Source organism: Pristiophorus japonicus, chromosome 4, assembly GCF_044704955.1.
Source record: "Pristiophorus japonicus isolate sPriJap1 chromosome 4, sPriJap1.hap1, whole genome shotgun sequence".
NCBI classification, from domain to species: Eukaryota; Metazoa; Chordata; class Chondrichthyes; family Pristiophoridae; genus Pristiophorus; species Pristiophorus japonicus.
The window spans coordinates 241,926,832-241,947,627 of NC_091980.1; the positions used below are offsets into that span (position 1 = coordinate 241,926,832).

Genomic DNA, 20,796 nt, shown 5'->3' on the forward strand with positions numbered 1-20,796 from the left:
AAAAGACTGCTAAGCTTCTGCAATTAACATTGGCGAAAATTTCTATTAATGAGGTATGAAATACCGCCCGGCGAGAAAATGGATCTTGCACCAAGATTCTTGGTGATTAAAGCTGAAACTCGGGAAAACGGGCGGTTTTTACCTGAATGGATGGTAAGTATTTAAAATTTAGTCCAAGGCTGCGATTGGGAGGGGGGAAAACATAAAAAATATTTTTCACTTAAAAAAAAATAAAAAGTTAAAAAACATTCCCAAGATTGTTTTAAATCTAATCGCCATTTTAGAATTAAATAAAAAGGTTTTAAAAACCTTCAACTTACCTTTCTTTACAGGGTACTCACCTACCGCCCTGTTTCAGGCTGCTTCCCATGGACGGTTTCCTCGGCAATCTGTACGGGCTTCCGTTGAAGCCAAACTTCAATCCTGGCACTTTTCTCAGCGGTGCACACAGATGCACGTGGGCGGTTTGCTCCCCGGCGATTTTTACGAAATGTGAGCGGTTCTACTTAAAAAGTAAGGGGGAAACTTTCGACGGGCGATTTCTCTTCCAAAAACAGCTGTACCGCCAAGAAAACCGCCAAAAATGAAGGCCAAAGTCTCCCCCTTAGTGTTTAAGAACATGGCACAAACACATGAATAAGACAGCCTCCTGTCCACGGTTCAGATTGTTCCTTAATTCATGAATTTCAGGAACCGAAGGCAGCTGCTGCCTACACACAAAAGCTATCTATTTTATAGCAATTCATAGCAAATCAAATTTGATGATCTTCCTTTCTGCTGGTCAGAAACATTTCTTGTTTTGCTAGCTAGTTACTAGCCCACAAATTCTCAATCGGCTGCATTTGCGTTCAGTAAAGCACTTTCTAATCTGTGTTCTCTCTGTCTCCTTTCACTTCGATCACAAAAAGAGGTACAAAAAGGGAGTTTGAAAAGAAACTTGCAAGGGATATCAAAATCAATAAAAATCTTTTATAATTACATTAGGAAAATGAGATAATCAGGAGCAGTGTTGGCCCCTTAAAAACTGAAAGTGGTGATATTGTCAATGATAAGGAAATGGCATGTTGAATAATTATTTGCGTCAGTATTTTCAGTAGAAGAAGACAGAATGCTGGAAATCTCAAGGAAGCTAATACAGAATCAGGTACAGGGACTCGATAAAGTTAACATAAGTAAAATAACAGGAATGAAGAAAATAATGGCACTAAAGAGTGATAAGTCCCCAGGACCAGACGACTTCCATCCCAGGAATTTAAAGGAAGTAGGTGAACACATTGCAGATGCCCTAACTATAATCTTCCAAAGTTCACTCAATTCAGGAACTGTTCCTTTCGATTGGAAACTTGTGCATGTTACTCTGCTATTTAAAAATTGGCGAGAGAAGGAAACCAAGGAATTATAGACCAGTTAGCCTAATATTTGAAGTTGGGAAATTGCTAGAGTCTATAATTAAGGAGAGAGTAACTGAACATCTCGGAAATTTTCATTTGATCAGAGAGAAGCAGCATGGATTTGTGAAAGGTTGGTCATGCCTGACAAAACTGATGACATTTTTTGAAGAGGTGACTAAAGTAGTAGACAGGGGAATGTCTATAGATGTTATTTATATGGACTTGCAAAAGGCATTTGATAAAGTCTCACATATAAGATTGTTAACTAAGGTAGATTGTTAACACAGAATTGTGGGCAAATTATTGGTTAGGAAATTGGCTGAGCGGCAAGAGAGCGAGAGTAGGGATAATGGGTAGCTGCTCAAATTGATAGGATGTGACTAGTGGTGTCCCGCAGGAATGTGTGTTGGGGCCTCAGCTACTCACAGTATTTATTAACATCTTAGATGATGGCATAGAAAGTTATATATCCAAATTTTAAGATCACACAAAGATAGGCGGCATTGTAGGTAGTGTCGATGAAAGCATAAAATTACAAATGGATATTGATAGATTAAGTGAATGGACAAAACTGTGGTAAATGGATTTCAATGTAAGCAAATGTGAAGTCATCTACTTTGGACCTAAAAAGGATGGAACAGGGTACATTCTAAAAGGTGAAAAGCTAAAACAGTGGAGGTCCAGCTACACAGATCATTAAAATGTCATGGACAGGTACAGAAAATAATCAAAATGGTTGATGGAATGCTGGCTATTATATCGAGAGAACTAGATTACAAGGAGAGTAGAAGTTATACTGCAACTATACAAAACTCTGGTTAGACCACACCTGTGGAGCACAGTGAGCAGTTCTGGGCGCCACACCGTAGAAAGGATATATTGCAGCATAGGTTTCCTGCAGCGATAGCGGACTTCAAGGGTTAAGTTATGAGGAGAGATTACACAAATTAGGGTTGTATTCCCTAGAATTTAGAAGGTGAAGGGGTGATCTGATCGAAGTTTTCAAGCTATTAATCAGAACAGATAGGGTAGATAGAGAGAAACTATTTCTGTTGGTTGGGGATTCTAGGACTCGGGGGCATAGTCTAAAAATTACAGCCAGGCCTTCCAGGAGTGAAATTAGGAAACATTTCTACACACAAAGGGTGGTAGAAGTTTGGAACTCTCTTCCGCAAATGGTATTGCTGCTATATCAACTGTTAATTTTAAATCTGAGATTAATAGCTTTTTGTTAACCAAAGGTATTAAGGGATATGGGCCAAAGGCAGGTATATGGAGTTAGGTTGCAGATCAGCCATGATCTCATTGAATGGTGGAACAGGTTCAAGGGGCTGAATGGCCTACTCCTGTTCCTATGGTTTAGAGGCAGAGTTAATAGATTTAGTGCATGACTGCTTCCTGACCCAGTGTGTCAAGGAAGCCACAAAAGACAATGCTTATCTTGATCTGGTATTCATTAAATGTACAAGAAATGGAGGTTGTGGCACACTTGGGAAACAGTGATCACAGAATGATAACTTTTACCACGATCTGGGAGTCAATTTAAAAGGGCTAATTTTGATGAAATGCGGAAACAACTGTAACGAATAAATTGGGGAAGTTTGTTCACCAACAGTTCAGTAGAAGGCAAGTGGGACGCCTTTAAAGGTATAATGCGAGCATGCAGGATAATACATTCCCAAAGCCAACAAGCTCCAAAGCAAACATTTGAAAAAATTAACAAGGAAATTAAAAGTGTGAGCTAGAGAAAAGCGGCCTGCAAAAATCCTGTAAGGAGAAAGTGAAAAGGGCTCACTGGGATTAATATAAGAAATTGCAGAAACATATTAAAAGGGTGATCAGAGGGGCAAAGAGTGAACTGGAAAAAGGCATAGCAGCTGAGGCTAAGCATAATAATAAAAATTATTTCAATACCACAACTGCAAGAGGGCAGTTAGAGAAGAGGTGAAGACCATAAAGGGCCAAATAGGTTTGAAACTGAGGATGAGAAAAAAAAACAGTAAATATTTTGAATAACTACTTTCTCCATGTATTCACAAGGAAAGACATGTGAAACATGCCCTCTCCAAACAAAGGTATCACAAATGAAATCAATGACTTCACCAATAGAAGTGGAAGCTCTAGATAGGCTAAACTGACAAAACAAATCAATCCCAGGGAGGGATGGTATTTATCGCAGATTACTGATAGAGAATAGGGAGAAGATTTCTGAAGCACTGACAATCAGTATGGGGGAGTCAATGGGGAGGTACCAATAGATTGGAAACCGTCTAATCTGGTGCCCATATTCTAACGGGGTGACAAAACAAACACTGACCATTAAAGACCCAGTAATCTTCTATTCCATGTAAAATAATGGAACTGATTATCAGAAGTATGAAGATCATCTGTACAACAATAAGCTCATTATCAGCAGTTAGCAAGGATTCAGAAGGGGGAAATCCTGCCTCAGAAACCTTCTCGACTTCTCTGAGGAAGTAACAACCCAAGTTTACTGCGGGAAGTCTTGGTGTACCTCAACTTCTAAACAGCTCTCGACAAAGATCCACACGTAGGCTATTAATTAAACTGAAAGCTGAGGATAGTTGAAGTAACCTCTGGGAATGGATAAACAACTAGCTGATGAGTAGGAAACAATCAATACTTGTTGGAGGAGTTACGTTAGAGTCGTGGGGGGAGTACTGAGTGGGGTGCCCCAGGGTTTGGTATTTGAACCCTGATTAAAATATAGCTTTTTGACCAAATCTTTGGTCTCCCCTCCTATTATTTCCTTCTTTGGTTTGGCATCTATTTTATTCGTGAAGCACCCTGAGACATTTTTCAGCAAACGACTTTTGCCTGGGTGTGGCGCCGCTACCGACTCCCGCAAAATTCCGCGGGAGTTTAGCGGCATTGGTAACCGGTAGCGTCCCACTCCGCTGGCGATGACAATGTCATCACCATGCGCAGCGACCAGTTTTCACCCTGGAGCAAAAATTCAGTAGTGCCCCATGAAGCTGCAGTGGGCAATGCCCGCTATAGGCTGCTCACGTGGCGAAAATTAAAGGGGAGATGGGGAATTGAAAACAAAATGGCCTTCTTCCTGCTCGATCGCGGGGTCCGCGCCACGGTCTTGCAACTCCGCTTGCGTGCCAGGCTGCTGCCAGGGCACCCTGCCCCCCATTTCTCAGCCGCACAGTCGGCAACTTGGCCTGCCTCTCACGGAGCCCTTCCGCCCCGCTCGCGCCCCACAGAGCAAGTGGCGCGTGATATTTTGCACTCCACTTGCTCTCGGGGGCGGTAACCCAAATGTAGGTCACGGTCGGGACTTCCGCGCTTGGCGCAGGAACTCCCGTCTCGCGGCTGTTACCGCCTCAGGACAATATGCAATTTCACCCCATTAATCTTTTCACCTGTTTAAAAAGATTTTTTGTAGCTTTCCACACTTCATTATTTTATCTTAATACAGTTTGTTGCCACACATTTTCTTTGAATTTTTTTCAAATCTCATTATTGGCTTTATTCGTACTTATGTTCGTCTTTCATTAATCTATTTCATGTTTTATTTGCCGATGTAACAGTTACTGCACTTCAGAGTAATTCACTGTATGGCGAAATGCTCTGAGATTTCTGAGAGACAGGGTTACAGTACTATACAAAGGCAAGTCTTTCTTCCTTATTCTGCTTTGGAACAATAAAAACAGAAAAATTAGACCAATAATAGGTAATGAATTAACTTAGCTCATTCTAAGAGTCACAAATTTATGGCTGCCATGAATTTTAAATTGCTTAGGTTCCTTTATAATCGAAGAAACAGATGGTAACTTTTAATCCTGAGTTCAAAATGATTTATTTCAACACTTGCTTGTAATTAATAGGAAATTGTTACGGAAGTTTGAATATTCACAAATCTGATTTTCCCACTGATCAGATCATGTGAATGATATCAAAGTTCCATTCTTGCAAAATATGTATTACTCATATTTTGCTTTTGCAGTCTTTGGGCTAGAAATTTGCCGACTTTGCAATGGGTTTTTTGGCGATAGTTCACCATATTTGACAAAAATCTGGTCGGCGGGAATTTCAGGCACCTTTTTGCGTTGGCGCTTTCTGGGGAGAGGAACCACCGTGCAAGACCCGAAATATCGTTTTTGACTGAAAGTTGCCTCGCTCTACACCCGTATTTTGCGGCCAGAATACCGACAGGGAAAAACTTGCGATGCAGCCCTGCCAGCAGCGGTAAGTATGAAGACCTGCAAAAAAGGGAGGTCAAAGTTTTTATTTTTTAATTATTTTTCAGTGATTTAGTAGGTAAGGGTTTTATGAATGTTTTGTGAACTTTTTTTTGTTTTTTCCAATTTTTTTTTTGTGTTTTACCTCCCTCCCAAGGCCTCTCTCGCAGCGCTATCGGCTCTGGATTAAAGTTGCCGAAATTCGCGGTTTGCGCTGTGAATCCTCGTGCAACGCCGATTTTTGCCGCTGCGCAAATTAAAGACGGACTATCCGGCCTACCAACAGTAACGAAGCGAAAATGGTAATTTTGGCAAAAAAAAACGCTTTCGCTGAAAACCGATTTTCTAGCCCTTTGTCCACTGTGTATTTGAAACATTATTTCATAAAGTCCATTTGCCTAGGCGGAGCGCAAAGCGGAAAATCAGGTGGAAGGACTCCGTGTTACCAACTAAGCCCACTTATTTTCTTCCAGTTAAATTAATGGAAGGAAAATCATTGGCCTCAATTATGGTATGTGATCTTGCCCATCTGATTTTTCTCCCTTCACTGCCAGAGCTCAACACTCAGGCAGTAAAGATTAAGATCTACCTGCATGGTTGTAGATGAATTCAAAATTGTTACATCAGCTTTCTTTAAAAACTGTAATAAACGTCTAAGTACATGTATATGTACTTGCCATTGAAACTGGTGCATAGTGTAAAAGTGGCACAGCCCGTGAGTTTTGCACCAAGCAGCAAAATATTGCTCATACTGTTATGTCACCTCACTCTGCAGGTGATAAAACTCTGTGTGAGAGTGCGATTTAAACAAATTATGTACAGTAGGTACAGAAATGAACTATATATGATACTGCATCCTTAAAGATACAAACACACACACACACACAAATTCTCAACAGTTAAATCAAAATTCTAGTAAATCTAAGACTGATCTCAAGGCAGGGAAATGACTGAATTTCTTTCACCTTTTTGTTCTGGGGGTTTACTGTCCCAGTGGATTAGCTTCAAACTTACATTTTTACTAAATAATTCTGTGATGCCTAAATTACACCACATTGCAGTAGAGTGCAAGAGAAAAGCTTATGCATGATAAAATAATATGAATAGATTACACATAAAGGTTTGAAAGGTGTGCTTATGAATAAAACTCTGTGGCACTCTACATGATTCCAAAAAAGTGGATATATTGCAGATGTGGTTTTACCTCAATGTGGTGGACACTATAATCAGTCTCCAGCCTCACTTACTTTGTATAACACTGAGCCCAAAAAGATGACAGTCTTTCAGCCTTAGAAGGTCACAGACTTGAATGAATAATTCTTGGCATAAGGCTTTAACCTATAAAAAAGAAACATTATGAATTTTTGATCGTATTTAGCAAAGGCAATTCCAAGCATTTAGATTCTCTGACTTCACAGGAATTGAAACTCTGAAGCACAGCAAGCAGTATCTTATCCAGTTTTTAAATAAAAATGCTAAAAAGAAACCACTTTAATTTACTCACAACATACTGCAATTGGCAATTCACTTTCACAGCTATAAAATGTATCCTCCTCAGAGCAGAAAATAAAGTGGAAATTATGCCAAATTGCATAGTAATTTAGTTAACAGATTAAGCTTTTATCTCCGGATATTTTAAATAATTTTAGATGGTAGAAAAGATGTATTAAATACATTCTAAATATTGGTGCATTTAAGCTAAATGAAGTCAATGAACACAAAATGTGGTAAGATAGCAAAGAATAGAATCTTTAACCACTTACAATATTTGCCAAAAGGGTATGTCAGGTTGACTTAAGCACAAGGATGCTTCCATTTGGTAGAGGTATTTGGAAACAATGGATGTGTGGTTCGTCGCAAATGGATTCGTTTTTGCATCTGTACTCATGGTGGTAATTATCCTGCCATTCATGTTTGGGCCAAAGACTGAATATTCAATGGCATTCAAAGGGTATGGAAGGCTCATGCACACACCCTCATCTGCCAATTTCTTCACTGTGCACAGGAGGAATGGACAGATGCAGTATATGGATTGAAGCTGCTATTGGAACCGGTTCTGGGGGAGGTGGGACGGTCTGCAACTGGGCAGGATCGGAACCAATGTCTTAGGGGCAGTGTTTGCTAGTGCTATTGGGGAGGGGTTAAACTACTATGGCAGAGGGATGGGAAGCTATGCAGGGAGACAGAGGGAAATAAAATGGGGGCAGAAGCAAAAGATAGAAAGGAGAATAGTAAAAGTGGAGGGCAGAGAAACTCAAGGCAAAAATCAAAAAGGGCCACATTACAGCAAAATTCTAAAGGGACAAAGAGTGTTAAAAAGACAAGCCTGAAGGCTCTGTGCCTCAATGCGAGGAGTATTCGTAATATGGACGAATTAACTGTGCAGGCAGCTAATAACGATGATGATATAATTGGGATTTCAGAGACATGGATCCAGGGTGATCAAGGCTTGGAACTCAAAATCCAGGGGTATTCAACATTCAGGAAGCATAGACAGAAAGGAAAAGGAGGTGCGGTAGTGTTGCTAGTTAAAGAGGAAATTAACGCAATTGTAAGAAAGGACATTAGCTTGGATGATGTGGAATCTGTATGGGTAGAGCTGCGGAATACCAAAGGGCAGAAAACGCTAGTTGTGTACAGACCACCAAACAGTCGTAGTGAGGTTGGGGATGGCATCCACCAAGAAATTATGGATGCGTGCAATAAAGGTACAGCAGTTATCATGGGCGACTTTAATCTACATATAGATTGGGCTAACCAAGCTGGTAGCAATACGATGGAGGAGGATTTCCTGAAGTGTATTCAGGATGACTTTCTAGACCAATATGTCGAGGAACCAACTAGAGAGCTGGCCATCCTAGACTTGGTGTTGGGTAATGAGAGAGGACTAATTAGCAATCTTGTTGTGCGAGGTCCCTTGGGAAGAGTGACCATAATATGGTAGAATTATTTATTAAAATGGAGAGTGACAGTGTTAATTCAGAGACTCGGGTCCTGAACTTAAGGAAAGGTAACTTCGATGGTATGAGATGTGAATTGATTAGGATAGACTGGAGAATGATACTTAAAGGATTGACAGTGGATAGGCAATGGCAGACATTTATAGATTACATGGATGATCTTCAACAATTGTACATCCCTGTCTGGAGTAAAAATAAAATGGGGAAAGTAGCTCAACTGTGGCTAACAAGGGAAATTAAGGATAGTGTTAAATCCAAGGAAGAAGCATATAAATTGGCCAGAAAATGCAACAAACCTGAGGACTGGGAGAAATTTAGAATTTAGCAGAGGAGGACGAAGGGTCTAATTAGGAGGGGGAAAATAGAGTGTGAGAGGTAGCTTGCAGGGAACATAAGAACTGACTGCAAAAGCTTCTATAGATAAGGGAAGAGAAAAAGATTAGTGAAGACCAACATAGGTCCTTTGCAGTCAGAATCAGGTGAATTTATAATGGAGAACAAAGAAATGGCAGACCAATTGAACAAATACTTTGGAAGACAAAAATAACCTTCCGGAAATACTAGGGGTTCGAGGGTCTAGCGAAAAGGAGGAATTGAAGGAAATCCTTATTAGTCAGGAAATTGTGTTAGGGAAATTGATGGGATTGAAGGCCGATAAATCCCCAAGGCCTGATAGTCTGCATCCCAGAGTACTTAAGGAAGTGGCCCTAGAAATAGTGGATGCATTGGTGATCATTTTCCAACATTCTATTGACTCTGGATCAGTTCCTATAGACTGGAGGGTAATGTAACACCACTTTTTAAAAAAGGAGGGAGAGAGATAACAGGGAGTTATAGACTGGTCGTGGGGAAAATGTTGGAATCAATTATTAAAGATGAAATGGCAGTGCATTTGGAAAGCAGTGACAGGATCGGTCCAAGTCAGCATGGATTTATGAAAGGGAAATCATGCTTGACAAATCTTCTAGAATTTTTTGACAATGTAACTAGTACAGTGGACCAGGGAGAACCAGTGGATGTGGTGTATTTGGACTTTCAAAAGGCTTTTGACAAGGTCCCACACAAGAGATTAGTGTGCAAAATTAAAGCACATGGTATTGGGGGTAATGTATTTACGTGGATAGAGAACTGGTTGGCAGACAGGAAGCAGAGAGTTGGAATAAATGGGTCCTTTTCAGAATAGCAGGCAGTGACTAGTGGGGTGCCGCAGGGTTCAGTGCTGGGACCCCAGCTCTTTACAATATACATCAATGATTTAGATGAAGGAATTGAATGTAATATCTCCAAGTTTGCAGATGACATTAAACTGGGTGGCGGTGTGAGCTGTGAGGAGGATGCTAAGAGGCTGCAGGGTGACTTGGACAGGTTAGGTGAGTGAACAAATGCATGGCAGATGCAGTATAATGTGGATAAATGTGAGGTTATCCACTTTGGTGGCAAAAACAGGAAGACAGGATATTATCTGAATGGTGACAGATTAGGAAAAGGGGAGGTGCAACGGGACCTGGGTGTCATGGTACATCAATCATTGAAGTTTGGCATGCAGGTACAGCAGGTGATGAAGAAGGCAAATGGCAAGTTGGCCTTCATAGCTGGAGGATTTCAGTATAGGAGCAGGGAGGTCTTACTGCAGTTGTACAGAGCCTTGGTGAGGCCACACCTGGAATATTGTGTTCAGTTTTGGTCTCCTAATCTGAGGAAGTACATTCTTGCTATTGAGGGAGCACAGCGAAGGTTCACCAGATTGATTCCCAGGATGGCAGGACTGACATATGAGGAGAGACTGGATCAACTGGGCTTGCATCCACTGGAGTTCAGAAGAGAGGGGATCTCATAGAAACATATAAAACTCTGATGGGATTGGACAGGTCAGAGGCAGGAAGAATGTTCCCGTTGCTGGGGAGTTCCAGAACCAGGAGTCACAGTCTAAGAATAAGGGGTAAGTCATTTAGGACCGAGATGAGGAGAAACTTCTTCACTCAGAGAGTGGTTAACCTGTGGAATTCTCTACCGCAGAAAGTTGTTGAGGCCAGTTCGTTAGATATATTCAAAAGTGAGTTATGGCCAAAGGGATCAAGGGGTACTGAGGTTGAATGATCAGCCATGATCTTATTGAATGGCGGTGCAGGCTCGAGGGGCCGAATGGCCTGCTCCTGCACCTAATTTCTATGTTTCTATGGAATGTAACTTTAAAAAGTAAGGAAAATGTCATAGCTATATGGACTCCTGTCCTCACGTGGATTGTATCTCATTTGCAAAAAAAAAGAAAAATGTGCACATGCAGCAGTGCTGTGCATAGATAAGGCTAGTTCCTAGATGCTCCTACCCATCACAGGAAAAAAAGAAAACTACATAGCAGGGGACACCAAGTGGTTCCCTATCCCCATTTCACTGATACTCCCTTTCCTGTAAGCCCAGTGATTAGTTTCTTCGTCCCTGTAGTAGAAGAGAGAGGAAATTCAGAATGAGTGCAAATCTAATTTTGTGCTTGTCTAGGAGCTAAAACTAAATGCACAAGTGAAATATTGCAGTAAGGTTTTTTCAATAAACATTCTGGGAACAGAAGAGAAGAAGGAATATTGGGAACAGCAGTTCAGCGTGATTGCTGTCATGAATGTTTTAATGGAGGAAATAATGACCTGATGTGTCAAATTTACGCTGGAGTGAGATTCCAAACTACGTGTGAGATCAATTGTTTCTGTAACAAAGTTGCGCTGTTTGCAAAAATCCTTTGATCATTTTGTTTGCTGCACAGAAGGAGGCCATTCAGCCGATTGCATTTGTTCGAGTAATGCAAACTGATCCCACTTCTCCAGTTTCTTAGCACGGCTCTGTACCTTCACTTGCTTCAAACTTCAGGACATACAAGTCTAACCTTTTGATACTAAAATAATAATTTATATTACTGGATGGTTTGATCATTCAAGGTTGTTCAAATTCTCTGAATAATAATTGAAAATGGTTTGGATAGCTCAAAACATAATAAAACACAAAATGTGTTAGCAACAGTTTCTGTGTCACATATTTCGCACTGAAGTTGTTTTTTGACACAGTATCTCAACAGGTTGCCATCCAATGTGTCGTGCCACAGTTTATTAGGACTTTCTAGGATTCTAAGATCCTTGTCGACATGAGAGCTAAGTGGCGGAAGAAGCGTATGCGCAGGCTGAATCGCAAAAGACGAATGATGAGGCAGAGGTCCAGGTAAACTACTGCTGAAGATGCAGTACTGATCAGGCTTTGTTGAATGTTACATGGCAAATGGACTCTGGACACTTCTGTTTATACATGTACCACCAAGACCAACAATTTAGAGGCACCTCAGATGCTGGTTATGAGAAAATCTTGAACATTGATCTGTTGTAGTACTGTGCTTTGATGTAAAATAGTTATAAAATAAAAATGCGCTTGCACCTTGACATCATCACACTGTACAGCACACCCTTAGTATCAGTCATATTATATACACATTTGCCATTGTAATACAGGTATTTCCAGTAAATTTTCTGCACTTTTTAAATACTGAATATATTTAAAAGTAAAATTCAGCCATGCAGCAGGTCACAATTTGAAATAAACTACTCTTTATTTTTATTTTGATTAAATTTCAGAACATAATGGGTTAAATAAAGAAAGCTCTGACTGGGACCTCTAAAGAAGAACTACACCATATCAGGAGAATATTGTGGAGACTCCACTCTTACTGTTGAAGAAACTGTTGAATATGTAGTTGTTCATTGAAGGAAACAAAATCAATGGAAAGAAAAATAGGCAAAACCTACATTCACAATAATATTGAGAGCTTCGTCATTTGGAAGGAAGACACAAACACTCCGGCGGTCCTGCATCACTTTGTTGTTCTGAAAGGTGAACTTGCTCATCACGCCAAGTAGGCTGTAGGATGTTTCTCCCAGGCACCCCAGGGTTCTTTCAAATTACAAGTCAGAGCATTGAGCTGTGGTGAACTACGGTAGTAAGCAAATCCTCTTCATCACACACTTGCAAGAGGTTGGGCAGCTCTGGATGTGTCATAACACTCACTGCAGCTGGATAGGAGGGAAAAGTTATACATTATCAGATGAGAGAAGCCAGTCAAACTGTACACTGTAATTAGAATATTTCTTAGGCAGGCTTAGACACAACTGTTGATTTAAATGCAAAGGTGAGTTACCTAATTGCTATTGGCTGCTGAGGTTTGATGGCTCGCATTCATTCTTTTAAGACTTGTCTAAAAAATAATTATGCAACATGCAGAAAAATCAATTACACTATTAATACACAAGCATGCTTTACCAAACCATCAGAGAATTGAATTTTTATGTCTAAATTTCTAAAACTTTGTATTTTAGAAGGAATGTTATGAATCTGCCTCGAGAATGGCAAATAAAGAGGGACATGTAGAAGCAAAGGATTCTCATATGGGCACTTGGATCAAATGAATTGATTTCCCTTGAGGAGAGAATTCTTCACAGAACATCACAGCTGCCTTTACAGCTTTCGAAGAGTATGAACGTGCTTTAAAAAGAATTTGCCAGTCAGCAAGCTCAGTGTTTAAAAGGCACAGAGCTCAAGATTTGATAACTGACATTTGAAAAGAATGTGTTCGCAGGCCAGAAAATGAACACAACATCTAATACACCAGAATGCAAAGCTGTACCTCTAGGCTTGCCTTGTAGCAAATAACCAAAAAAAGTTCCTTTTTCCCAAACTATTTATTTCATGCAATAGCTCAACAATGAAATTTGATTAAAAAAAATAAGAAATTGTTTCATTTTCACCACAGTACAGGAATCACAAGAAATAAATGAGCATTCTCCTCAGATTTGCCAACTGTTTTTATATTAATGCAGCCATATCCAACTACTTAAATGATTGATTTTTTCTACAGGTATCATTCTATGGAATCCTTGTAACTGTGACAAGCTGACCCCTTTTGTAAAGTTTGAAGGCATAATGCAAGCCCATAGCAAAGTAGTTATTCATATTTTTACTATGTCAATTTTCTGAAATGTTAAGATATAGTAATTGAACTACTAACTTAAAAACAAAACTCAATCACAACTCCAAATAAAACATTAATGCAAAGAAATTGGCTGAAAAATTGGTAGCACTTTATTCTAATAGGATTTGACAAGAATGTAAAATTCCTTGGGGCCGAAATTTAGTTGTGCAAGAAAGCTGGCGCACCTATGATTTCTTTTTGTGTACTTACCGCACAGGATGATGCAGTCGGAAGATCAATTTTCAGGACTTTGACATTTTTTCAAAGTCCCAAAGGGAAAGCGGTCATAGTGGGAGTAGGACACAGATTGAAAGGCAGGCTGAGAATCTGCATATGGGTCAGGTCCGGGACTCCACTACTGTCAATCGGCAGTGAAGTAGTGGTGATGTCACAGCACGTGTGCGTCACCACACTCTCTCCCCTCCGTTAAAGGGGAGAGAATCGGGTATTTTAGATCTTTGGCCACGGGCCTTCAGGGAGGGTTTCGGCCAGGCCAGCACCCGTTGGCGGCCCGGCCTAACCTGGGGGCACTATTTTGCCGGCCAATCGAGAAGTCGGCTGGCAAAAATAAATACATGGCGGCCGTGCCAGTGGTCTGTCCCCCTGAAGGGCTGCCGTGCTGCCGAGCCGCACACAGTCAGCAGAAGGTGCACCGACAGAAAAACCTGTCAGGCACTGCGCTGCAGGGGAATGATTTATCAAGCTGAATTTTGGTCAGAGCATTTTTGAGGTGAGGGAAGGAAAATGGCGGTGAGCATTCTGATGACCCGCTTGCGGCGGTCATCAGCACCGGGCGGTATCGGGTCCAGGCCAAAAAATCCCCGACCTGAATTTGGGTTGGGTCGGCCAGTTGACCACAAAGCAGTGGCCATGGGATTCCGACGCATGGCCGCCGCAAACGGATACTGACGGGTCTTTCTGAGACCCTGAATTTTGGCCCCCTTAACTTAAATGAAATAAACTTCTTTCTAGCCTGTTTAACAATTTGTCACATATCAATAATCAGTGTGAATCAGATGCTAACTTAAGAGATAACTGATCAGCAGTTTGCTATAGCATTGTAATTCCTTTGAAAATGTGACTCACAAAAGCAAAATTATACTGTGGAAAAATGTTTAGAAGCTGTCTGCAAATATTATGGCACAATCTGAAATATGAAATACTTTCATCTACCATTTTAAGGCAGTGGGTTTTGCTGAATTTGAAAAATCTCTTCTATAGTCTGAAGGAAACAGTAATTTCTTTACAAAGTTCACAAAACTGGCAGTTTCCAATAAAATATGATGGTAGAACTATTCCCTTATTGCTAATGGTTTATTTTCTAAAGTGATCATCGGTGTCCTTATTTTAGCACACACAAACCTCTGCTGACTCACAATGCAGCATTGTACAATACACTCTAATCCTACTTCATGATCTAGGTTGGGAAAGACAACAGCTGATAACAGGACTGGCTATACCAGTTCTAACTAAGTAAGGTGGAAACTGTAACTTAGGAAATATTTGCTTAACACAGGGATTTCATTACCGTAGTATTTCAGTTAAACCTCACACTTGTTTATAAATCATTCACCTAGTTTTATGATTTACATTTTGACTAAAACAAAGTTTCTTCAGTGTGTAAGGTACACATTTATATTTAGAGGATATTAGTAGAAGAGTTTACATCAATCAAATTTATTGGACAAAAATTCATCCTTTTAGTATCAGTGGAAATTTTAACCTCTATACTGTGCACACATTTTGTGGATTAAGCACTAAATTAATGTTCTTTATTCAAAGCTGTGAACTGGTAATTACTGATAAGTGATGTTTTTGCATTTTTACATTGAATTATTCTAATTATGTTTAAATTTGTTGCATTATCAGCTGCATCATGCAAATGGAATAAGTATCATAAAGACTCAGAGCCAGGCCAACCACAATCAGGGTATTTATTCCAGTCTTAAAGCAGAAGAGTGATCCACTGAATTGCCGCGTAATGATACATGTTATAAAGAAAAATAACCGTATAATGAATAATATTTGCCAATCACCCCTTGTCACCATCTTTTTAAATTATTGGTTGGAATCCACCTGGAAACAAATATTTTGACATCATGAAGTTCTACTCTCATGACATTGTGAATTGGGAGTGGTATGCTCAATTCAATGTACTCTTTCATTTTGACATTGGAGCAGAAATTCACAATGTCACATCAGAAGAAATGATACCCAAAATATCATTTCCAGGGTGTCTCTTAACAGTTTTAAAGCTTAAGCCAAAATATCATGGGGTAACTGTTAAACCTTAAGTCTATCTCCTTTATATTATGTGGCAGTTGAGTAACATACACTTCCCTTTTACAGCATCATTCATTCAGATGGGCTTAACAATTATCAAGACCATTTACACCAACACCATTTGAAATCGTTTCCCTGGAATTTCCACAGATCTGCCAAAGTTATGACAGATAATTGGGAGAATCGTCACAAAAATTCAATGCCTATGTCTACATATGAATGTCTACATTCTTACAAAATGTTACCAAAGGTTCCCTGTGATAGTAAATCTAGGATTATCAAACCAGGAGATTTACACATGCAATATTTAGAAATCTAGTCAAAACCGGCACCAAACTCATGGTCTACAGAGCAGTATGATATCCGCCCTCCTATATGCTTCAGAGACATGGACTATGTACAGCAGGCACCTCAAAGCACTGGAGAAGTACCACCAGTAAGATCCTGCAAATCCATTGACAGGATAGGTGCACCAACATCAGTATTCTCGCTCAGGCCAACATCCCCAGCATCGAAGCATTGACCACGTTCGATCAGCTCCGATGGATGGGCCACATCATCCTCATGCCCGATCCTAGACTCCCAAAACAAACGGTCTACTCAGAGCTCTGACATGGCAAGCGATCCCCAGGTGTGCAGAGGAAATGCTTCAAGATCACCCTCAAAGCCTCCTTGAAAAAGTGCAACATCCCCACTGACACCTGGGAATCCCTGGCCCAAGACCGCTCAAAATGGAAGAGCAGCATCTGGGAAGGCACCAAATACCTCGAGCCTCTTCGCTGGGAGCGAGCGGGAGCCAAGCGCAAACAGCAGAAGAAGCGCACAACAACCCAAGCACCCCACCTTCCCGTCCCTTCAACCACCGTCTGCCCCACCTGTGACAGAGACTGTATGTCCTGCATTGGACTCATCAGTCACCTGAGAACTCATTAGTGTGGAAGCAAGTCATCCTCGACGCTGAGGGACTGCCTAAGAAGAAGATAACACTCTTGGATTAAAGTTGATGTAGTGACTATGGGCTCAAATTTCGGCCTGAGTTGCTCCTATTTTTCTGGAGCAACTCGTTTAGAATGGAGCATCTTAGAAATTGCAATTCTCGGCATTTAGTTTGTTCCAGCTCTAGTGAGTTAGAATAGTTTCATTTTAGAACAAATTTGTTTTTCAAAAAGGAGGCGTGTCCAGCCACTTATGGCTGTTTTGCAAGTTTAGGCAGCGAAAACTTACTCCAAACTAACTTAGAATGGAGTAAGTGTATATTTTTATACGCTCAGAAAATCTTGCCTACACTTATAAATCAGGCGAAGGAATGAGAGATGTGGGGGGGGGGGTGGGGAGGGATGTTTACAAACATTAAACACTTCACTTTTACAAATAAAGAGCCATCATCAATAATAAATGATAACAATCAATAAATCAACCAATAAATCAATCAAAAAAATTTAAAAAATTAAAAATAAAAACAATAAAAAATCAATCAATAATAAAAAATTAAGTTTCTACTCACCTACTGCAGCACCATGAGCCCTCCAATAGTGTGCTGCTCCCCCCCACCCTAGTGTCTCTCTCTCTCTGTCTCTGTCAGTGTCTCTCTGTGTTTCTGACAGAGAGGGGTGGGGGAGAGGGGGGGAGGGGGGAGGAGGAGGAAAGCGGTGGAGGAGGGGGAGAGAGGAGGGGAGGAGGAGGGAAGGGGAGGAGGAGTGGGGAGGGAGGGGAGGAGTGGGGAGGGAAGGGAGAGAATGGGAGAGGGAGGGAGGGAGAGTGAGGGGGGGGAGAGGAGGGGGGAAGGGCTAAACGGGGGGACGGAGCTGACGGGAGGCTGAATGGGGAGGGAGGGAGGGGGAGCTGAACGGGAGGGAGGGGGGGGAGGAGCTGAACGGGAGGGAAGGGGGGGAGGAGCTGAATGGATGGGAGGGAGAGGGGGGGAGCTGAACAGGAGGGAGGGAGGGGGAGCTGAACGGGAGGGAGGCAGAGGGGGGGAGCTGAACAGGAGGGAGGGAGGGGGAGCCGAACGGGAGCAAAGCCCAAGTCCCGATTTTCAATGCCCGGTGAGCCCATTCGGCCAGGGCTAGGGACGGCATTCTTCGGGCCCCTCCCAAGCAGCCTGCACAGATTCGGGCTGCGAGGAGCTACTGCACATGTGCGCACACTCTAGCGCGCATGTGCAGAGGTCCCAGCACTGTTTTCAGCGCCGGGACCTGACTCCGCCCCCGACCTCTTGTGCTGAACCACGCCGAGGCCGAAGACGGTCCTGAGGAGCTTGCAGAATCACAAGGTAAGTTTTCGCCGCCCTTTTTATTCCAGAAAGTCGGGTGCGCCGTTTTTACAGAGGGCGGAAATTTGGGCCCAATGTGCTGCTACCTAAATGCCCTTGGTGTGCTTTGTAAGTGCATAATTAATTAATTTGGCTAGATTTTCCACCCATTGACTTAACATTTACTAAATATATATTCTATGATTGGAACATCAATATTGCACCAGTCTTCATTTTCATTATATCAGCAGGCTGTCCAGTTCAGACAGCTTGGATCATTCCAATGGTCTCCAGAATGAAATGTGAATCAATGAGTGGAGGTACAGTTCTGACGAAGGTTCATTGACCTGAAACGTTAACACTGCTTTCTCTCCACAGATGCTGCCTGACCTGCTGAGATATCCAACATTTTCTGTTTTAATTCCAGATTCCAGCATCCGCGGCATTTTGCTTTTATAGTCAGATCTAACACGGTTTCCTATTCTAACCACAATGCCAATGCAAAAGGTTGGCAAATTCTGGGAGCAATTTTGAGCAAAATGTTTGGTTGAGTGCTACGCAGCCATGTGATATAAGGAGACAAGTTTGTCTCTCTGATCCATAAATGCACATATGCAGAACAAGGTAACCATATTCAATGCATCACTTTCTCAAAAATTATACTTCTGTATTGTTCTCACTTCCCACAGCACTGCCACAGAACGGGGAATTAGAAAATTACAATCAGGTGACAACCTTCAGGCAGCATGAACCATGCGTCAGGGATGCGGAATTGCAGCTTCTGTTTGAGGAAAGGTTCAACCACAAATAGGGGCCACTTCGTAACAACACCTACAGAAACTGAGAACGTTAAGGAGATAATGGAAACTAAAACTATTCTTTTGAGTAATAAAGCTTCAGGAAGGCCATAGAAAACACAAGAATAGTGTAAGAAAAATCAAAGGAAACAAAAAGAGCTCAAAGACAGCAAAGGGTCAGCCCACCAACATTCAAACTCTTTCTTCTATTGGAGACTGTTGAAAGGGTGGGAGGAATGTCGATTGTAATCCACAATAAGTCTCAGGAGAAAGGTTGTGGTGTACACAGAAATTTGCATGGTATCGGAACCGTTAAAATTGAATACAAGGTTAATTTAGTCTTTCAGCAGCATTGCAAATATAACGGTCCGGAAAACCCATGGGGTTCCGTCAATCTCAGCACTGTTCCAGCAGGAGAGCAACAGAACCAACAGTGGGTACTCACTTGCACTGGGGCTCTGCCCTTTCAGGGAGTTTCAAATATGCTGATAAGAGGCAAGACCTCCTCCCCCTCTTACAAGGCAAATTCTGTGAGGGGGAACAGAACTAGGGTGGGAACACTTTAGATTGGGAGTTCCCACTTGCCTGGCTCAGTCAGAAGATGGCCTATCTCTGGGAGCCAGTGTACCAAATGAAATTAAGGGGGAAAAATTCCCGTCGTTTGCACCTCCCCTTGGCACTAACAGGGCACAAACGACTTTTCACCTGGGCGCGGCGCTGCCACTGAATCCCGCGAGAGTTTAGTGGCAGTGGTAACTGGTAGCACTCACTCCCACTGGTAGCGGCCCACACCACTGCGCCATCGATGACAACATCATCACCGTGTGCAACGACCCGTTTTCACCCCGGAGGGAAAATTTGGTAGCGCCCGTTGAAGCTGCCACGAAGGCTGTCCGCGGGGCAAAAATTAAAGGGAAGGTGCGGCAGCAAAAAATAATTGCCGCTGCAGAGCCTGGGGGTGGGGGGGAGCGCGGAGCTTCGGCCGCGCTTACTCAGCACGGCCAGCAGGGGGGTGGGGCTTGGGCTCAGCGTTTTGTGTAGTGCTGGCAGGGGGACGCATGACCGTTTGTGCGTGCGCGCATGCGCAATGGGCAGTTCAACTTGCGGGCATACGCAGTGTAACAGGAAGCTTGGCAATCGGCCAATTAAAGGGAGCGTGTCCTCAGAATAAGTGGCTATGGAGCATATAAAGGTGAGGTTTGAATATTGATTTTTATGTGGCTGAGGGAGTGGAAAGGAGTGCTGGATAGGTGGAAGAATGGTGTGAAGTGTGATTTTTGAACATTGCCTGAGTGTAAGTCCAATAGACAAATGGCGCAAGAGCGGGCAAGACAAACCAAGAATTTCCTCCATGAGAAAGTGGAGAAATTAGTGACTGTAATTGAAGAGAAATGGCTGGAGCTGGATATCAGCAAGAGTGGTCCATCAAAAGTTTCACCCAAGGAAATGAGAAAAAGATGGAACCTCGTTGCAGAAGGATACTCCACTGGGGTCAACGCCGCAAGATCTGGAAGCCAGTGCAAGAAGAAATGGCAGGACGTTGGTCAAGTAGTGAGTGTAAGTAATATCTTCATCTTTAAATTGAATTGCAATAGAAAATGTGACCATCTGTATGTGTCCCACCCATCATCTTTACAGAAGAAATTGGCCCACAACAAGAGGGAGAGAACTAGAACAGGAGGAGGTCCGCCAAATCTGCACCAACTGACACCCCTGGAACAGAGGGTTGTTGCCTTGCTGAGTTGCACCGGCAGAAAAAGAATCAGCTCTGCACAAGCTGGACTCACACACAAAGGTGAGGGTGTTATTAAAATGCATCGTCGCCCTTCAAATCAACCTGCTGACTGGCCTGCTACACGTCAGACTACTCATGCCACCCATCCTGTCCCCTCCTGTGCTGC

At 42.0% G+C, this 20,796-nt stretch overlaps 1 protein-coding gene across 3 annotated transcripts in view; it reads right to left on the minus strand.

Moving 5' to 3' along the window:
- The window catches only part of frmd6 (FERM domain containing 6), a 141,578-nt gene that overhangs the window by 50,824 nt on the left and 69,958 nt on the right, over positions 1-20,796 (minus strand). For all 3 annotated transcript variants that reach the window (XM_070879221.1, XM_070879222.1, XM_070879220.1), the window contains exons 2-3: positions 12,345-12,608; positions 6,850-6,940 (exon numbers count right to left, since the gene is read on the minus strand). In XM_070879221.1, the coding sequence (XP_070735322.1) occupies positions 6,850-6,940; positions 12,345-12,443 (190 nt within the window). In that variant the 5' untranslated portion in view covers positions 12,444-12,608. The remainder of the gene's footprint in view (positions 1-6,849; positions 6,941-12,344; positions 12,609-20,796) is intronic.